Source organism: Temnothorax nylanderi, unplaced genomic scaffold, assembly GCF_030848795.1.
Source record: "Temnothorax nylanderi isolate EJ_2023f unplaced genomic scaffold, tnyl_v1.0 TNYL_tig0208_pilon, whole genome shotgun sequence".
NCBI lineage: Eukaryota > Metazoa > Arthropoda > Insecta > Hymenoptera > Formicidae > Temnothorax > Temnothorax nylanderi.
In genome coordinates this window covers 91,238-113,318 of record NW_027249270.1, presented here as the reverse complement: position 1 = coordinate 113,318, position 22,081 = coordinate 91,238, and the positions used below count along the sequence as shown (strand labels likewise).

General features: G+C 35.2%; 2 protein-coding genes across 2 annotated transcripts; both read right to left on the bottom strand.

Moving 5' to 3' along the window:
• Positions 1 to 1,328: 1,328 nt before the first annotated feature.
• LOC139779079 (uncharacterized) lies at positions 1,329 to 3,395 on the bottom strand. Its single transcript, XM_071717322.1, has 6 exons — positions 3,164 to 3,395; positions 2,704 to 2,964; positions 2,431 to 2,487; positions 1,801 to 2,063; positions 1,553 to 1,730; positions 1,329 to 1,465 (listed from the first exon to the last, which is right to left on the bottom strand). The coding sequence occupies exons 1-6, from the start codon at positions 3,393 to 3,395 to the stop codon at positions 1,329 to 1,331; spliced, it is 1,128 nt and encodes a 375-aa protein (XP_071573423.1).
• Positions 3,396 to 13,017: 9,622 nt separating this feature from the next.
• LOC139779073 (uncharacterized) lies at positions 13,018 to 20,746 on the bottom strand. Its single transcript, XM_071717308.1, has 8 exons — positions 20,687 to 20,746; positions 15,852 to 15,954; positions 15,301 to 15,757; positions 15,002 to 15,223; positions 14,513 to 14,714; positions 14,039 to 14,399; positions 13,638 to 13,956; positions 13,018 to 13,485 (listed from the first exon to the last, which is right to left on the bottom strand). Exons 2-8 carry the CDS (start codon positions 15,898 to 15,900, stop codon positions 13,167 to 13,169), a joined length of 1,929 nt encoding a protein of 642 aa, XP_071573409.1. The 5' UTR covers positions 15,901 to 15,954; positions 20,687 to 20,746; the 3' UTR covers positions 13,018 to 13,166.
• Positions 20,747 to 22,081: the final 1,335 nt, after the last annotated feature.

Genomic DNA, 22,081 nt, shown 5'->3' with positions numbered 1-22,081 from the left:
CTACTGGCAGAGAGAAGAATTCTCTCTGCTACTGGTCACAACCATCTTATTATGTCTGACGTATCTTTATGGCGCATCACTGCAAGTAGTATAGTTCAGTTACTGTGCGTCATGCCGCAATCCCATATAGGGTTTTACAATCGGCCCAATACTGCGCCAGTACTGGTTGTTGCAGTTCGGGTACTGGCGTAGTACTGGCAACACTACTGGCGCGGTACTGACGCCAGTACCGGATGATAACTTGGGCCCAATACTGGCAGACAGTACTGGCCCAGCCATTGTCTACTGGTACTGCCCCAGTACAGGATTTATGATCGGCTTAGTACTGCGCCAGTACTGGTTGCCAGATTTCTGATACCGGTGCACCACCTGCCCCAGTACAGGATTTATTATCGGCTTAGTACTGCGCCAGTACTGGTGCCAGATTTCTGATACTGGTGCATCACTGGTAGCACCAACGGCTTAGTACTGGTCTCAGCGTCGGGTAACAACTGGTTCTAATGTCGGCAAACAATACTGGCGCAATGCAGGCAGGCAGGTAGAATAACCAGAGCTCAAGAATGGCAAATAATAATGAGTCAGCGATGGTACATAATATCAACATCAACACTAAACAAATCGAAATTATGTTATAACTGAAATATTTTTCAATAATAAAATATCGAAAAATATTTTATTTACAGCATAATTTCGATTTGTTTAGTATTGACGGTGATATTAAGTACCATCGTTGAGTCATTATTATTTACCAATTGTGTGTAATAAATCAATCATAGTTTATAAATTACGTACAAAATTTATTAGTAAAAAGGACGTATAATATACACGGAGCAGAGTTAAGTTAAAACAACACAGAACAGAGTGAATACATTATATTTTACACTCCACAATACTTTAAATAAAAAAATAATTAACAAAAAACTAACTTAATTTTATATTTAGAAAGATATATTAAGAAACTACAACTAGCAGCAGGTATATGGCACGCGTGTATCGTGTGTAATATTGATGATCCGAACGTAATTTTCATGGCGTAACTTCCACTCTCCTAGTCGTCCCTCACCTTTACGCTGTTGTACGAGGTCGGACTTGTTGCCGATCAGGGAATAGCGCCATCGTCTTCTCCACATTCTGTTGCAGCTCTTAATGAATGAAACGAAACTATCATTAAGCAATGAAGGAATTGTGTGTGTGTGTGTGTGTGTGTGTGTGTGTGCGTGCGTGCGTGCGGGCGTGTGTGTGTGTGTTTGTGTGTGTGTGTGTGTGTGTGTGTGTGTGTGTGCGCGCATGTGTGCGCGCGCGCAATTACACCATATAAATATTATAAATTATGACTCGGCGACAACACAGATGCACCTTCGTCTTTTTCGGCCTCCTTCCCGATCACCTGCTCCGGAGAGCCAACGACTTAGCACACTATTTAATTGTTTGTATTCCCTGCATTCAAATTTTTCCAGTAATACATCTGCAAAACATATATTCATATATTTCTATGTAAATTGTTATGGTAATTTTATATATATTTTGTCAATAATATATAAACAATACTAACCGTTCAAACACGAATAGGTTTGCGTCTCACTAAAGTTACGTTTCCCTTTTCCATGAATTTGCCTCCCAAAAGCTGAATATTCTGTTTCAACGGTTTTCGAAAGCGTTGCTATCATTATTTTTTTTACACATTTCTTTATGCACGTCTCTCCAAATACCAAAATTCGATTCCACTTAATCTATACAAAGAGAAATAAGTTATATGGCGCGTATAAAGTAATCAAGTGTTATTTCAATATTTTTACCTACCAAAGCTTTCTTCTTCCCTTCCGAAGTGGCAATCGCCTCCTCAAACGATAAAAAGTCTTGGATTGTTTGGATAGGGAATACTACTCCCAATTCAGTTTGTGTATCGTTGAGACTGTTATTCGATGTTGCCATCATATTATTCAATATAGCGAGTTTAATGTCATTGGTTTTTTTCTCCACATCGTATAATATGCTTCTTTTGGCAGATTTAATTGCAGCTAATACCTTCTTGAATTTTTCATCCAGATATGCTTTTAATGTTTCTGAAAAAATGTTTTTGTTTTATGTTTCTCTTGTTACTTTCGACTTGCAATTCGGAAAAGGTATACCTTCCGATTCTCTTGAAATTTGACGAAAATGTAAATGTACGCAAACAAAAAATAAAAACACTTCTTTATAAATCGACCCCAAGCTATCGATCAAGCCTACTTAAGAACTTGATCCGTTCACTCGTTATTGAGATCTCAATATCTCGAGTACTCGCAACTCGTCGCGTCGCGTAAAAGAGTCACGGTGCGGTCTCGCTTCGCGTGTACTTGGCGCGAGACACCATCACCGTGTTTCTTGATATTCACCAAATTTCATGAAAATTGGAAAACGAACCCTGTCTTAATTGCAATCATTACAAACCTGGAATCAAGTCGTCGTTATTCAAAGGAATAATTTCCGGAGAACTTTCTTCAGTACCTATTGACACAAATTACTTATGCAAAATATTAATTATATACAAAACTAATTTCCTACATGCAATTGATGATACTTTACAGGAAAGTTTATATGAAATGCAGAGTAATCATGCATAGTATCAGTGACCACAACGACATTTGTGACAATGTGACAAATGTGATTGTTTAAACGAGAAATTGTGTACAGAACACGATAAAGGTAAGTCTGAAAATTTACCGTGCGTTGTTGTACTTTCTTCTAACGTCGACCTCGCCAATATTTCTTCCTCACCATTATTAGGTGCAATGTTTTCCACTTCATTCGTAACAGGACGATCGATTAGTATCGGCATGTTTTCGAGTTCTTTCTCAAAATCGCTGTTATTGAGAATAACTGGCCTTGCATTTAACGAGACATTCTCGCAGCCTGTATTGCTGTTTCGTACTTCCAAGTTTGTACAAGCGCGTTTTAATCGACGTTTGCCTTGTTTAAGAGTACCTAGAATACAAACATCTGTTACATAACATCTGCACTGAAAAAAAAATATTTAGATCCAAGAAAATATTTATTCAGATAGTACCAATGGCTTAATTTACTTAATATAATCACATATTTTATTTTCTTAGATCTAAATTTTTTTTTCAGTGTGCTTTTCTCTGTCATTCTCAGACACCTTTTATAACATATGTTTACTTACGTGCATAGGCAAGTACTTCGACATCAAATTGTGGCCAGTCTTTTTTTGGTTCGCGCAATACAGCAACCCAATGAGGTAATTTTTTGTAGCTGTCAGGACCTGGGTATCTACAAACTACTCCATTTACGTCCGTAAAAATCCAGGAAGACGGTATTAAATCAATTAAATTATCGGATTCGTTTCTCGGGAAAAACAGTACGACTGCGTATATATTTTCGCCTTCACTTGTCATCTAATAAAAATATTTCGTTAATACACGTGTATTTCAATTTAAAAACATAAATATAATGTTACGGCTTCACGCTCCATTTTTCTTCGATTGATTTCTAATCTTATAAACCTTTACTATTACATAAATATTAATGTATTATGCTTGTAATTATTACCTTTCGCTTTTTTGTGCTGAGTACTTGGGCCGGAAGATTTGTTTTTTCTCGCTATCCCAAGCGATTCTCGTATATACAATACGTTTCCTTCTTTTTTACCAGATCGCCGCGAGTTCTTGCGATTCTTTACTCGCTTGAATGATATCTGTTAATATTGATTACATTATCCTGATTAGATTATCTCTGATTTGACTGCCAGTACTGAAAATCTATAGTATACGTGACGTAAACTATACAGATTTTTAGTATTTGCAGTGAATATCGAATCTAAATAATAATTAATGCAATTATTAACCTGCGTACGCCGACGAATTAAGGCAGAAGACCAGCGGGAGGAAGGGGGAGGAGGGCGACAGACCGGAAATACTCTTAGCAGTACTCTTCGCTCTGAAACATTTCACGTTAAATGATCGTTTGCGCTAATGAATCAGCCAATTGAATAATACATGCGATTTATAAACACATCTTGTCGCCTCTGCGTGAGTTATTTTTTTTATTGTGAATACATATGCAATAAGGAAATTACGTAATAATTGTTACAAATATGTAATAACATACATTTGTATTGTACATCTTTTAAAGCGAATATTTCTTTACATTCCAGAAATCGTGTGCCAACAACAACTTGTTTCGATGAAATTGGGTAATTAAAAGTTTCGCATGGATCAGCCAGTGGATACGCCAAAATATACAAATCTTGTAATTTCAACATACTTTCAGTATTCCCTTGTTTTTTTAATAAAATTGCATCGATCTTATAATAATCTTTGTTATCGCTTAATTGAACTACGTTATTGGGATGGTCACATTTCAATACGAAGTTATTGATACTGATACTGGATACAATAATGTATTCTTCTTCATTATAAGTAAAGATTAGAATTTTGTAAAATACAATTGTCCCAATACTTATCGTTTCTCTCGTATTTTAAAAGTTTTTCGCGATTCTAATTCTGATAGTCTATTAAGGATTTAGGTCAGAGGTTTGTTAGGAGATTTGACAAGTTTTTAAAAAATACTTATATAACTTTCACCCCAAAATGCGGACAACTCGCTCAATGATATTTTGATATTTTTAACATCATCAGCTAAATGTATTAAGTTATGCATATTTAATACTTGTGACTGTTCTCCGTATAGAGATGGCAATAAATAGAAAAATTTTCTCAATAAGTCGTTTGCATAGTCACAATGTGATGACGTTACGTTCTGTTTGTGTAGAATACGACACGCTACAAATAGGAGTAAGAAATGTCTGTAAAAATCATTCGGAAGAACATCACGCAACACTGTTGAACTGCAATATAATAGAAAGAACCTAAATTGTGTCGCTTTCCATCGAGTTATTACATTCATATCAAACTCCTTCCGTTGAAATTCACACGGAATGTCAGAACTGATAGCATTCATTAAGTTTTTCAAGTGCCGTACCTGATGCCTTTTCAGCCCTGCAACACTTTTTTTCATTATCCATCTCTCTAACAAACTTTTCATTGTACCAAGAAACAATAGATGCATGGAATCGATAACAACTGAATTTATTATATTAAATTATAGTAATTGTAATAATATAGATTGTACATTATCTTTATGATGTTCTGGCTGTTCTCGGTTTTCGAATGATTCTTTACTTCGATTCTTACAATTCATTTCTGGATAAACTCTTTTAACAGCACGTTAAACTCTTTTAACAGCTCTTTTAACACGAATTAATAATTCGAGTGGATCGCAATTTAAACTGAGTTATGATCGCGTCGCAAAGTGACCTCAACCATATTATGGGAAGTATACTTTATAAAATATTTCTTGTTCTTTATATGCAAGCTCATTAATATAATTTACTTTTTATCTATTATTATATATTTATTTTGAAAATAGTACATTGCAAAGCAAAACCTATCTAACAAGTTTAACACTTTGCGACGCAATCATCCCTCAGTTCAAATTGCGATCTAATTTGCAATGCACTATTTTCAAAACTAAAATATAATGTATAACATTAAATTAATAGTAATAGGAGGAGGAAGTTGGCAGGAAGCGGTGGGATGGCTATTGGATGAGGAAGCGGGAGAAGAGGAATGGATAATGGAAATAGAGGGGGAAAGAATGAAAGGAAAAGGGAAGTCGGAGGAGTAAGGAGAAAGAGTAGGGGAAGAGAGAAAGGGAGAAAGGACAATCGGAGGGTTTTGGAGGCAAGGAGAAAAGAAGGGAACAGGTTAAAGGTGAAAATAGATGAGGATAAGTCGGTGGAGACGAGGGTAAGAGAAAGAGAGGAGAAAGAAAGGAGATTAGAAAGGAGAATGGAAGAAGGCAGGAATGCAAGGATGTCTGAGGAGGACGAGATCTCGAGAGGGATGGAGGAAAAGCTTCTGATGGATTCGGACGAGGACAAAGAGGACAAGAAGAAAAGACAGTAGGACAAAAGGGAAGAGCCGAGACAGGTAGGAGGGAGGCAGAAGGACGCAGAAGCGGAGGAAGCCGAAGGGGACAAACGGAGGGGTGAAGGAAGAAGGGGGAGGGATAGGGAAATAAGACAAATTTTAAGGTCGCATATGGCCAGGATAAGAAGGGGAGAAAAGTGTGTAAAGGGTTGGGTACGTCCCTTTAAAAACGCCTATGTGTAGTAGATTGTAAACCCCACGGGAAAATGCAATAAAAGTTTACATACATACATACATATTTATTAAATCTGAAAGTAAAACAATGTTATTTAATATTAGAATGTTAATTAGTAATAAACAACACGAATTAATAATTCGAGTGGATCGCAATTTAAACTGAGTTATGATCGCGTCGCAAAGTGACCTCAACCATACACTCTTAACCATGTACCGCGTAGTACCTCCAAATTCGAGGTACTAATTTCTAAATGGAAATGACATTTCGAGTTACATGCTGCTAGAAGATACTTTTCCCGGTACAGTAGCACGAGGTACGGAATACACGAGATACTGATAAAGGAGGAGGTACCGATTGGAGGTACCGCACTTATAAATTCACGGTACAATTTTTTAGGAGGTACAGTTTTAGGAGGTACAGTTTTTTAGGGGGCTTCCCGTATGTACCCCGTACATACGTACCTCGTACGTACATATGTACCTCGTACATACATACCTCGTACAAATGTACCTCCTATATACGTACCTCGTATACGTAGCCAACCATGATCGCGACATCTGTTGAACAAAAGACATTCGCAAATAGTAGTGGCATCGACGCGGACGTGTCTGGACGTGTCATATCGTTGCTCGAGCAAAGGATTCTTAGACCGTTTTATACGACTGTTATATTATTTACGCAACTAACATGAATATGAATATATTCACAAGCAGTGACATTCGCGGAATATTTCGCGGTGCGTACCGGGAGTTACAGTGCGAAATTTTTTGAATATTTTGGCATTTTATAATCAATTATTTTATGTTTTAAAAACATAAATAATGTGTTAAACTTTCTGTGATTTTTCAAGAAATATCAAAGCAAGGTAAAAGAAATAATCATTACTTTAATTTCGAAGTAAATGTTTGGGAAAAGATAAGATCGGATTGGAAGGAAAAAAGATATCTCCAATCATCTAGTACATTTGTACATTTTGCTTTGATATTTCTTGAAAAATCACAGAAAGTTTAACACACCATTTATGTTTTTAAAACATAATATAATTGATTATAAAATGCTAAAATATTCAAAAATTTTCGTACTGTAACTCCCGGCACGCACCGCGAAATATTCTGCGAATGTCACTGCTTGTGAATATATTCATATTCATGTTAGTTGCGTAAATAATATAACAGTCGTATAAAACGGTCTAAGAATCCTTTGCTCGAGCAACGATATGACACGTCCAGACACGTCCGTGTCGATACCGCATAACGTACTTCCTAACTTCGAGGTACCATCTTTCCTTCTATTTTTGAGGGTACTTATGTCCCTCGTAATTACGTAGGGACTTTTTTTCAACATGTACCTCCAATTTTGGCGACACATGCTTAAGAGTGTAACAGTGAATATCGGAACGCAGCCTTTATAAAATATTTCTTGTTCTTTTACATGCAAGCTCATTAATATAATTTACTTTTTATCTATTATTATACATTTATTCTGAAAATAGTACATTGCAAAGCAAAACCTATCTGAGTTTAACACTTTGCGACGCAATCACCTCAGTTCAAATTGCGATCTAATTTGCAATGCACAATTTTCAAAACTACAATGTATAAAATTATATTACTAATAATAATAAATAATAATAAATAATAATATTATTAGTAATTAATAATTAATATTTTAATATAAACAAATATTTATATTATTTAAAAAAAAATTAAATATTGAGATTATAGAATGGGCCCCTCCAACGCCCATTCCCGTGAGAACGCAACCAATATTCTTTTATCGTCTTTCCGAAATTGTTATGTTACTATATATGTTCTATACAATGACGATTGCAGATAACTTGAACCATCTTATTTTATCGTTGTTTCTTTTTGCATAATGGCAGCAATAAAAGCTTACAAAGATGTGTTAAATAATGAAAAATATTAATTCGGGAAAGGCAATAATTTTTTGCTTTCTAGAATTTTAAATAAATGACGTCTCATGCATTTTACGTCAGTAGAATATTTTTCATTACAAGGATTTCCTTTCAAGGCTACAGTTGTAGCGAAAGCCGCAGCATAAATTCCGCAAGAAATGGAATCCCGTTGTATTATTTGTACTTTTTCACAAATTATATCATATTTCGTTATCTTGGGATAACGAAGGCGAATATATTCTTTTTCTTCAGCAGCCAATTTATCGTACGTAGTACCAGGTAGGCTGTCATACACGTGAAGTTTGGTGCCGTCAAAATAAATGCATCGCCAATGATCAATCAATCAATCTCTCTCTCTCTCTCTCTCTCTCTCTCTCTCTCTCTCTCTCTCTCTCTCTCTCTCTCTCCTCTCTCTCTCTCTCTCTCTCTCTCCTCTCTCTCTCTCTCTCTCTCTCTCACTCTCTCGGCTTAGCGAGATGCCGATCTCGCTCTCTGTAATTTTTAAATATGCCGGTTACTCTGAGTGAGGATCGCCGTGTACTTTCCTCAGATTATTGTGATAAAGTATCTAACATTGTTGATGCCTCACTCGGCGGTGCACGTGCGCATTCCACTACGCATGACACTGTGCATGACACTGCACATGACTCTACCAATGATCTTTTGCCAAAATCAGTGACTGATGACACGACGAATGCGCTTTTGCGTCAGCTTGTAGAGCAGATGAAGTTGTCCGAAGCCCGATCTGAGGCGCGATTGTCCTCTCTAGATGACAAACTCAATCAACTAAATAACTTAGCTAATAGTGTTGACCGCAACAGTCAGCGTATCGCGGAATTGGAGCACCGGTGTGCTGCTCTCGAGAATGAAGTGCGCGATTTAAAGAACGGTTTAAAGAGCGACCTAAGGAATGAATTGAGGAGTGAATTGGAAGGCGACCGGAGTAGTTCTCGTCCTCCGCGATCTCCTTCGTCTCGAGTCTCACGCACTTCCGATATCATCATTTCCGGGATACCAGGTTCTCTAACCGACACATCCGAACAGCTCGTTACTAGTGTTTTTCGCGCGCTGGGTACACCACAGCTTGTTTCTGATGTTCTTGAGACTCGAGAGGTGGGGGTTAGCAACGTGTCTGCGATGCATGATGTGGCGCCTAGCACTGTCTCCGCCTCTGATCGTGCTGCTAAACCACGATCAATTATAGTTATACTTAAGTCGCGAGAGATTCGTGACTACATTCTTGGTGCTATGCGCCGTAAGCGTCGACTGACTGTCTGCGATGTTTTCTCTAGAGATGTCCCCGGGCACATTTATATTAATGAGCTACTTCCTACGGATATTTATAATTTGTTGCGCCGGACTCGCGAAAGTGCTAAACTGTTATCTTTTAAGCACGTATGGTGCAGGGATGGCCAGATATTTGTCCGCAAAGACCATGGTCAATCTCCAATTCTTATCACTACTGAGACTGATTTGGCCAAGCTTCAGTGACTTGTTGATTCTGTCCCTATTCCGTCTGCTTCGCATGACTGTCTCGAAATTGGTCACTTCAATGCTAGCTCCCTATTCAAGCCTTCTTATCGTTCAATTTTTTTCATATTATCTCGATTACTAGTTCTTACTTGAGAGCACGACTGAATTCCGTTGATTTTTATTTCTTCAGCATTATTTCAGTTATTAATACTGTCAACGGGATTTAGTTCTGGAGCATTTGCTGAAGTGGAAATAATTAGTAATCAATATTATTACTCTTTGCAATATAGTCATTATCTTCATTGTTTCCGCTTTTGCTCACTGCTTTATTATAATTGTCTCATCTGTTCTGTATCTATTCCAATTTTTTTGTTTTTATTTTACTCTTGTTTACTTCATGTATTTCCTTGTATTTTTCATCATTTGCCTAAAGTCTTGACTATGGCATAATAAACAAACTCAAACTCAAACTCAAACTCTCTCTCTCTCTCTCTCTCTCTCTCTCTCTCTCTCTCTCTCTCTCTCTCTCTCGATTAATTCCCGAAAAATTGAAAAAATTTCGGTACCGGCTTCCAAAAAGATCGGTAACGAAAAATTATACACTTTATGGCACTCCCCGGAAAATTCTACCCCTGTTTAATCTATAATTCTTTGAGATTCGGTCAATTATTTCCCAAAAAATTAGAAAAATTAGAAAAACCGGTTTCCAGAAAATCGATAACAAAAAACTATACACATAGTGGCACTCCCCGGAAAATTCTACCCCTATTTCATATACTTTTGGTAGAAATTTGATCTATAATTCTTTGAGATTCGGCCAATTATTTCCCGAAAAATTAGAAAAATTAAAAAAACCGGTTTCCAGGAAATCGGTAACGAAAAACTATACACATAGTGGCACTCCCCGGAAAATTCTACCCCTATTTCATATACTTTTAGTAAAAATTCGATTCAGGGGTTTAGGCTGGGCGTTGATGAGTGAGTGAGTGAGTGAGTGAGTGAGTGAGTGAGTGAGTGAGTGAGTGAGTCAGTCAGGACATCTTCCTTTATATATATAGATTTCATTTTGATCATAATCATAAGTAGTCTTTAGGTTTTGTTTTTTATAGGTGAATTTTCTATATTTTTTTTCTTTTTTTTGTCTGATGTTAAATTATATGTCTTTTATTATATATGCATGTAATATACATGTGAACTGTTGGCGGAACAAACCATTTTATTTCTGTAAAATGTTTCATGATATAAAAAATATATATATATATAAAATAAATTGATTTTTTTATTTTTTTTATTAATTTTTAATTATACATACACACACACATACATACACAAATAAATCCTTCTTATTTTTCAAAATTGTCTTTATTTTTGTTCTTTCTTTACATATGCATACATATACAAAAAAAATAAAAATAATATGATAGCCGGTTTTTGCTGACATTATCTCTCAATATTTGCATCCGTGTGCTCACGTATTAGTGTTTGTACTTACATGGACGCTACTGCATATGCGATGTAAGAGAGACAAAGATGCAAGCAGTCAGTATGTTACCACGAAAATTTCCCCAGCTCCATAGATCTAGTGAAAACCGTAATAACAAGATTTCTCATAAAATAAGTTACATAGATTCGTGAATTTTTTTTTTATATACTCTTTATATAATAATGCAGTCTGTTACAGAGCCCGATTTTGCATTTTTGCTCTTAAAAATTTATAATAAATTAAATACGGACTCGCGGCTAACCCAACCTTACCCGTTGCTAGCTGCCCATTCCCCCAAGTTTATTAAAAATTTTTATTTTTACCTTTTTTTCATAAAATAGCTCTGTAGCGGACTACAGATGAGCTTACTGATTAAGAATATCCTAAATTGAATAAGATTCATTCGGTATTTTGGCTAAAATCTTGTTATTACGAATCCGTAATTCCAGGCCGGCCGATAGGCGTCTCCACCATGTCTCCTGCCGACCCTTAAGGGGATCCTGCAGTGACAGACGAACTTCCTCGATGTCGATAATGTCAACCTTTCTAATTTTGTTTTCCCTATATCTGTCTTTGTTTAACGAAAGACATCTGTCCTTGTTTGATTGCTCGCCATCTCTTGCAAGATTCGACAACTACTGTTGCTGCTCTTCTTGTCATTCTGCATCCGTATTTGCAGTACTAAAATAAAATTCACATTTTTCTTTTATTGTACGCATTGAATCTTACTTCTACTTGCACGATATTATTCCTACATGTTTTCCTAAGGCTAGGAGACAAACATTATGTATGTATAAACTGCAGAATTTTTGTTTTAACCAAATATTGTCGTCAGGTGACAGCTGTATGTGCCCAAATAAGTAACATTTTTAATTTTTTGGTGTTTTTTATATAAAATCGCGTTTGCTAGCCTAGATTTTTGTGCGTACTTTAATTCTGTAAAAGATTTTTGCAATTCTATAAAGCCAATTAAAAGATTTATGTGAAAACGATAATGTCGGTAAATCATACGGCTGCAGGATCCCCTTAAGGGTCGGCAGAAGACCCAGGCAAACTCAGGTGCACTCAGGTGCACTTTATGCACTAAGTGCACGTTAAACTGCACTTTAACTTAATCCGTAATTCGTAATAACAAGATTTTAGCCAAAATATCGAATGAATCTTATTCAATTTAGGATATTCTTAATCAGTAAGCTCATCTGTAGTACGCTAAAGAGCCCGATTTTGCATTTTTGCTCTTAAAAATTTATAATAAATAAAATACGGACTCGCAGCCACTCGCAGCTAACCCAACCCGACAGAGGTCTCCACCGTGACTCCTGCCGACCCTTAAGGTGGAAGCACATAAAATTGCAGGAGCCATGAGCAGAATGCAGAAGCCATATGCGCTTGCGCTATGGTGTCTGCATTCTGCCCATGGCTTCTGAATTTTCAATCTACATAAACTATGCTTATGTATTTTTATGTAGATTGAAAATTCAGAAGCCAAGGGCAGAATGCAGACACCATAGCGCATGCGCATATGGCTTCTGCATTCTGCTCATGGCTCCTGCAATTTTATGTGCTTCCACCTTTAGCGTTGTCGTTAAACAAATGCGAATCACCAACACAAAGCTGACAGATAACAGTAAAGCAACTACTTGAGATTGACGAGGGTGCCTAAATGCATAATATCTGTGCAGTGTTTAAAATAATTATTATAATCACTAAATACATCTTTTTGGTAAAATATATTTGTGTATTTATTATACTTTCATTTTAAAAAATTGTAAATCTTAAGTTTTACTAATTTCAATTTATGTTTTAACAACTATTTGTATTTTAATATCAAAAATTTACTAACGATATTATTAAGTAGTTTTTCTAGTATTTCGCTGAACAATTATTTCAAACAAAGAAGTGACACCATCGCTCAAAAAATTCAAGTTATGAAAAAGAAAAGAAAGATAAAACGGTTCGAAAATAACAAAACTATAAATAAATGTGAATATTTCGTTTTTATTAAACATTAACATATACCTACGTTTAAACCTAATTTATCAGATAATTTTTACAAAGTAAATTTGTAAGTAAACATATGAAACGTAAATTGATTTGTCCTAAACTATCAAACAAAAACTATTTTAATTATTCGCCGAATGTATAGACGGACACGTGCGGATATCTTTCCTTCCATTGATTAACCAATTGATTAACCAATTGATTTATATTACAGAAAACGAAAGAAATCTTCTGCAGTTTAAAACATTGTTTCAAAATAACGGAACAATTATCAGGTATATCAAGTTTTATGATAGAAAGACGTAACATTTTTAAGTTTTTGCACTGCCCTAGTAATTCCAACCGGTGATCAGTGAGGACAGCATGGGACAAATTAACTTCTTGCAAGTTTTGATAAGAGGAAAGTAATCTAAATAAGCTCTCATCATCAGCTGGGTATCCGTATCTGTAACAAAAATGATGTAATTAGTACAGTATTTTAATTGCAAAGAAAAAATTCATGTAACTTTTTCAAGATGCTCGCAAAAGAAGCAAACAAATTTCAATAAAGAATACAATAATGTGTGTTTTAAAAGAAAATGTAGCACACACACTTACAGATTAAATTTCACGTTTTGTAAATTCTTACAGTTAGCGAGAGCATTAATACCCTCAGATGTAAGACGACGTGCGTACAGTAATGAATCTATTACTTCCAAGTCATGACACGAATTTTCCAACTCTATTAGAACTGCATCGTCTATAAAGTCTTCAAAGCCTGTCGATAACCGACGAATCCGTTGATTATTTTGCAGTATTTTGCAAAGACGTTCGGTTGTTATACCAGTATGAGAAAGGTTTAAGTGTTCCAAATTATTTAGCCCCTCGAGATACGAAAATCCTTCGTCGTCTATGTCAGAATAACTTAGATCCAATTCTAAGAAAAATTTGTATTACAAATTGTTATACATTTACCAATAATCTTGACAATTATATAGATATACTATATATGCATATACCTTTCAAATTTTTACATGTCTCTGAAGTTTTAAGTAGGACAGGATTTAGACATTCTCCATGGTTGCAGTCACTTAATCTTAAATGCGTTAAACGCCTGCCGCAATTATCAAGAAAGTTTACGAAATCATTAACATCGAAGTTGCATCCTGTAAGATCTAATTGTTGCAAATATTTACATCTAGGTGTAAAATAACAAAATATATTGCACATATATTTATCAGAGCTAATATATCGCATATTCAAACGTGTATAGAGTAGAGGATCCCGTGTTAAAATATCAAAGCGCCTATTATTTACTTCATTCATGCGGCATAATGTTACCACATCTAAGTATTTAAATATTTTTAGTAGTATTTCATTCTGTAAAGATAAAATATAATTAATAATACAAAATAAATACTTTAATACTTAAAGTACGAAATGTCATTGTAATAAATATTGTGATGAGAAATAAACTTCTTAGAATACTTTACAGGAAGCGCAGATAAACTGCAACGTGATAGCTCCTTGGATTCATCCGATGAGAGTTTCATACTCTTGGCACAAGTCGAATTACTTTTCAATAAAATACGACGCGGATATCTCTGATCAAGAGGTTGCTCATAACCAGGGATTACCTCCTGAGATACCTTTTTGTACTTCAAATTATTCTTATACGAAATCCTTCTTATGTCGCTGCAAATATTATCAGAACAAATTAAGGGGATCCTGGACAGGGGACAATTACTGACAAAAACAGTCAGGGCTCGTTCTTTGAAACGGCTTTATAGATCGCAAAATCCTTTTACAGGAGTAAAGTATAGGTACTAATGAAGAGCGGAAATTTTTAAAAAATTAGTGATAATTGAAAAAAAATGCTGTCCTCATAACCATATTTTCTAATATAAACAGTTGTATAGGTTATATATGTACGAAATGAAATGTTTCCACTCTTCAGAATACGTGCACAAACAATAACATACCTTTGAAATTGAGATTGAAAGCCCGGAAAAAAAATCTGGGCTTCGAAAAAATCGTACACATTTTCCACAAAAATATACACGCAGGTTAGTAAGTGGAGATGGCACAGGTATCGAACAAGGACAGATGTCATTTCGTTAGACAAAGACAAATACAGGAAAAACAAAATTAAAAATGTTGACATTATCGACATCCAGAAAGTTCGGCCGTCACTCCAGCATCCCCTTAATTTTTAAATTAATATTTATTATTAACAGAAAAAATGGATTAAAATATTATTTAATGTCAATGATAATAATACCTTTTATAAATAACACAATATTCAGGAAAATTTCGTTGCAGATGAACTATATCCAAGTGTGCACTTTTTGAATCTGCTGTTAAATTATGAACATCGTCGTGGTGTGAAGAGTAGATGCTGTTAATTCTTTTCAACAGATTACTTAAACTCTCGTTAGGATTCCTAGGAAGGATCAAATCTGATGTACCGATAAGCATCACAGCATCCAGTTTTGTATAAGTTTTATCTGAACTGCCCTTAAACATTAGTCTGAGCATTTTGGTTTTGAAGTTGCACGGATGCGACAACGGTGGAGAAAATAATCTTGATTTCGGGGGTACAATCTGAGACGATTCATCCCACAACTGAATCCAGTGATTATTGGAATCTTGCGCCAAAATTTGAATTACGTTTCCAGGATTACATATTTCGTAAATACAGACTCTGATTGGATATACAGCTTCATGAAACTCGATATCTTTAAATAGAAAATATTATTATATTTACTCTCTTCTCAGCAAAAACGTATCTTCCTTAACAATATCTTATTTATCGATTTAAATATTACATACCAATATATCTTTTTGTCGCTTTATAATAATCGAATGATATGGGTCTCATGACAGCTTCGTTTTGCCACGGAGATATTGAAACACCAGTACCATCCTTTAACGTCTATATTAGAAAATCAAAATTGTCAAATAGTAGAAAATCTTGTAACATATAATATATAGCAATTGACTCAACTTCCGAATAGCCTCTACCTCCGAATTTGATGAAACTTGCAGCAATTGTTGACCATTAGAAGACACGTTCATACTATAAAGGATTTTGTACGGAAACAAATAGGAACGGAGAAATTGGCGTCAAAAATTCAAAACTTTATTCTAATTTATAGACAATCTAGTGGTTGAATTTTGATGAAATTTGAGTGGTGTAGGTTAATAGGTCCTACCTTACACCGATTTCTCTGTAATCACATGCGCATGCAAGAAGTGTGCGAATTTGAAACATCATTGCGCGACAGAAAGCCTAAATGGGGATTGAAGGGCAAAGCGCCTAGGGGGGGGGGGTCCAAGGGGGCGAAATCCACCGGTTGGGGTAAAGGGGCGGAGTCCCCTGAAAGGGGGTCCAGGGGAGTTCGGAGGGGCGGAGCTGTGATATAACACTTTTCTATTGCAAAAGCAACATTTATTACGAAAACAAGACTTAATCTGGTAGAAAACTGTCGTGAAACAGGTGTTGGCAGAGAAGGTGGTTGTAGAGAGAGGGGCAACGTCCTACCTTGCGTAGAGGTCTTGCTAATCTTTTCCGTATCTATTTTTAGTATATTGTAGACTCATCTATTTAGACGTCTTATAAGTTAGCGGAACAAAGTGAGCAGAATCGATTTTAATTAACATTTTTATTTGTTGCTCATTTGTTGCTAAAAAGTTGCCAAAGAAAAAAATTTGTTGCTCTGCAAGTTTTCTTAAAAAACGATGTTCCGCTAAGAGAAGATTAAGTTAGCGTGACAATATACATATAATAACGAAATTGCACATAACAATAACGTAAGAATTTGTTGCTAATTTGTTGCTAATTTGTTGCTCGCATAAATGTAAATAACAGCGGAAAACCACAGCGTGCGGACAGTTATAAGAGTAAAGTATTAAAAAAAAAATTGTTGCTTGTTTAAATTTGGTACTGGTGTATTGTCTGAATTTGTTGCTCTCGATATATTCGAGTTCCGAATTTGTTGCTTGCAAAATAAGTATAAACAATAGCGGAAAACCTCAACGTGCAGCTAGTTACAAGAGTAAAGTATCAGAAAAGAATTTGTTGCTCGTTTAAATTTGGTACTGGCGTATTGTCTGAATTTGTTGCTCTCGATATATCCGAGTTTGGAATTTGTTGCTTGCAAAATAAGTATAAACAATAGCGGAAAACCTCAGCGTGCAGCTAGTTATACGAGTAAAGTATCAGAAAAGAATTTGTTGCTCGTTTAAATTTGGTACTGGCGTATTGTCTGAATTTGTTGCTCTCGATATATCCGAGTTTCGAATTTGTTGCTTGCAAAATAAGTATAAACAATAGCGGAAAACCTCAGCGTGCAGCTACCCGTGTAGAAATGTTCATAAGGCTCTAATAAGGGCCCAACTAGTTGGCCTGAATATAAATCAGGGCCTTGTAGGGCAAAATGATAAGGCCCTTATATGGCATGTAACAAATTGTTTACATAGCCTTTATAAGGAAAGTTTTTCAGGCCCTTATAAGGAAAGTTTTTCAGGCCTTGATAAAAAGGCCTTATTTCGACCAGAATTACAATTCATGCTTTCTTAAGGCCTTTCAGAGAAAATTTTAAGATACAGCGACATCGGTTTAATGCTACGTGCCAGTATCGAGCCAGTATCGAGGAGCCGACACTGATTTCCGATATTCACCCGACATAAAAAAAAATTATTTATTTTGATATTTTATTACTATTTTTTAACTAAATTTATTTCTTAAGATGCAGTCTATGATTATAAATATTTTCTCGTATTTGAAAAACACACTTACCTTGGTGGAATTCGAACTCGGGACCTCTGGATCGTGAGCCAACTGCCTTACGTGGTAGACTACTTCTTAATTTGATGTAAGTGTTATATATAATCTACATATGTCATAAGCAGCGCAAATATATAATTTTTCAAAAATTATCTTAAGAAACAAATTCAGTTTAAAAAGAGTAATAAAATTTTGAATTGGATATATGATATAATATTTCTTAATGTCGGGTGAATGTCAGAAACTAGTGCCGGCTTATTACGTTTTGTGTTCGTAAATATATTTATAAGGTTAAAACATCCTTATCAAATCCTTACAAAGGCCTCATTACACAAAAATAAGAAAACCTTTCTTATGGCATCCCTAATAAATAATGATCGGGACCTCATCCGGTTAGCCCTAATAAATAAGTATTTATGAAGTTAAAATATCCTTATCAAATCTTTACAAGGGCCTTACTAGGCAAAAATAAGGAAACCTTTCTTATGGCATCCCTAATAAATAATGAACGGGACCTTATCAGGTTAGCCCTAATAAATAAGTATTTATGAAGTTAAAACATCCTTATCAAATCCTTACAAGGGCCTCACTAGACAAAAATAAGAAAACCTTTCTTATGGAATCCCTAATAAATAATGATCGGGACTTTATCCGGTTAGCCCTAATAAATAAGTATTTATGAAGTTAAAACATCCTTACAAGGGCTTTATTAGACAAAAATAAGGAAACCTTTCTTATGGCATCCCTAATAAATAATAATCGGGACCTCATCCAATTAGCTCTAATAAATAAGTATTTATAAAGTTAAAACATCCTTATCAAATCCTTACAAGGGCCTCACTAAACAAAAATAAGGAAACCTTTCTTATGGAATGCCTAATAAATAATGATCGGGACCTCATCAGGTTAGCCCTAATAAATAAGTATTTATGAAGTTAAAACATCCTTATCAAATCCTTACAAGGGCCTTACTAGACAAAAATAAGGAAACCTTTCTTATGGCTTTCCTAATAAATAATGATCGGGACCTTATCCGGTTAGCCCTAATAAATAAGTATTTATGAAGTTAAAACATCCTTATCAAATCCTTACAAGGGCCTTATTAGATAAAAATAAGGAAACCTTTCTTATGGAATCCCTAATAAATAATGATCGGGACCTCATTAGGTTAAAATAAGGAAACCTATCTTATGGCATCCCTAATAACTAATGATCGGGGCCTTATGTTATGTAAGGCCATCCCTAACAAATTTCTACACGGGTAGTTATACGAGTAAAATATCAGAAAAGATTTTGTTGCTCGTTTAAATTTGGTACTGGCGTATTGTCTGAATTTGTTGCTTTCAATATATTCAAGTTCCGAATTTGTTGCTTGCAAAATAAGTATAAACAATAGCGGAAAACCTCAGCGTGCAACTAGTTACAAGAGTAAAGTATCAGAAAAGAATTTGTTGCTCGTTTAAATTTGGTACTGTGGCGTATTGTCTGAATTTGTTGCTCTCGATATATCCGAGTCTCGAATTTGTTGCTTGCAAAATAAGTATAAACAATAGCGGAAAACCTCAGCATGCAGCTAGTTATACGAGTAAAGTATCAGAAAAGAATTTGTTGCTCGTTTAAATTTGCTACTGGAGTATTGTCTGATCTTGTTGCTCTCGATATATTCAAGTTCCGAATTTGTTGCTTGCAAAATAAGTATAAACAATAGCGGAAAACCTCAGCGTGTAGCTAGTTATACGCGTAAGATATCAGAAAAGAATTTGCTGCTCGTTTAAATTTGGTACTGGCGTATTGTCTGAATTTCATCCTGAGATGTTTTAAGCTATAGTTTATACTTATTTTGCAAGCAACAAATTCGAAACTCGGATATATCGAGAGCAACAAATTCAGACAATACGCCAGTACCAAATTTAAACGAGCAATAAAATTTTTTCTGATACTTTACTCTTGTAACTATCCGCACGCTGAGGTTTTCCGCTGTTATTTACACTTATGTTCCAAGCTACAAATTAGCAACAAATTCTTACGTTGTTGTTATGTGCAATTTCGTTATTATATGTATATTGTCACGCTAACTTAATCTTCTCTTAGCGGAACATCGTTTTGTAAGAAAACTTACAGAGCAACAAATTTTTTTCTTTGGCAACTTTTTAGCAACAAATGAGCAACAAATAAAAATATTAATTAAAATCGATTCTGCTCACTTTGTTCCGCTAACTTATAAGACGTTCTATTTAGTAAGGCGAAGATTTAGTAGATATATAAATCCTTATACACGCCAAGTGAATGGAACGTTCTACCTTGCGTACGGGGCCTCGCTAATATTCATATTTTTATTATATGGTAGACTCATGTATTTAGTAAGGTGAAGATTTAATACAGATATTCATTTATTATTAATCTATAGTCCAAAAGCATTTTTCTCTTGTCATGAAGCATCTGTCGCTTAGCGGCTCGCGACCGCGACCGTGATTGCGATTACCGGATTACGTCTCTTGACCAATGAGAAATGTCCGATTTTCGAGCAGCTTCTTTCTCATTGGTCAAGAAATGTAATTGCAATCGCAGTCGCGGCATCTCGCGGCTGCGAGCCGCTAATCTGATACGGGCTTTACGTGCTAAACTTGGTCTAGGTTTTAGTTTCTCTTTGCCGCTCCGACGTTTATATGTAACTGTCTGTACACACATATTAATATGTAATCAGTAATCATTCATTAGTAATTAGTAAATCATACAATTTACCATTTGTATTTTTTTAACTTCTCCGTTCCTATTGTTTTCGTACAAAATCCTTTATAGTGTGGGTGTATCCTTTAATGCTATACAATTGCTGTAAGTTTCATTAAATTTGGAGGTAGGGGCTATTCGGAAGACTTACCGGGATAATTGGTAAATGAAGTTGTCCGTCCAAATTTGGAAATTTGGGTGGCCCAATTATGTAGGGGCAGTACAGAATATGCTAAACTCCCGTGGTCCACGGCAATAAATCTTTTCTTCACAAATTGATAGATGAAGTCAACACTATCCTCTTCTCCTACGGATACTCTGCCGACATAGGGATATCGACTACAACTCTCGCAATATGAAGATTTATTGTGGGTTGTCATATTGTCTGTCTAAAAGAAGACAAAAAATATGAAGAATAATAATCCTTTCTTTTTTAACATATGCTAAAATGCATTATAATATCATACATATTTATAATTATAGCGTTAAGATTATATGTATAATCTAACAATAAATTTATCTTGCTTCCATTCGCATTGCTAAGTACTGACATCATTACATAGTTTGCATGTGTGTGTTGAATATCATTATTAAATAATTAATTATTTTAAAGAAAATAACAGTTAATTTTTAATTTTGTTAATGTAGAAAAATGTTCTTTTATAGATCTGAAATATCGAGAGCTCTGTGTTCTTCTACTACCACGTGGCACACACGCGTGCACGCGAGCACAAAAGAAAGAACAAAAAAAAAATACACAATTTAGATCGCTCACATTCGCCAGACTTACGCTTTGTTTCTAAATAACTATAAAGTTCCATTCTACAATAGTCGTAAGAGTAGATGTAAGACGCGTAAGTAGTAAGCTACTGACTAATGCTGGGTCTACAATGCGAGTCGCAAAGTCGTGAGTCGCATGAATTGACCAATCACAGTGGGATTTGAGGAGAATAATTCTTGCGACTCACGACTTTGCGACTCGCATTGTAGACCCAGCATAACAAGATTTTTACAATTCAAAAATAATCGATTGTATTTGGTCAACTGCTAGTAATGCTCTTATACCGCATACTCTTACAGTTATTGTACAATAATAGGTTTAAAATTTTCCGAAATGTATTTTTTATTTTACTCAATGTATCTTTTATCTCATTTTCCGATACACGTTATAACATGTTCCACCACGTGGTACTAACGCATTCATTCCGATTCAATTTCACCAAATTTAATACAGAACCAATCGAATTTAATCGGTCATTTTCAGCAGGGATGAGTTTAAGATTTTTCGAAATGTATTTTGTATCTTACTCAATGTATCTTTTATCTAATTTTCCGATACACGTTATAACATGTTCTACCACGTGGTACTGTGTTTCACACGGTAGAAGAACATACGGCATACACACGTTCACGTGCACCAAAGAAAAAAAATTGCAAAATTTAAATTGCTTACGTTTGCTACACTTACGCTTACGCTTTTAAATGACTAAAATTTTTCAAAATGTATTTTTTTATTTATTTAATGTATCTTTTACTGACCTAACCT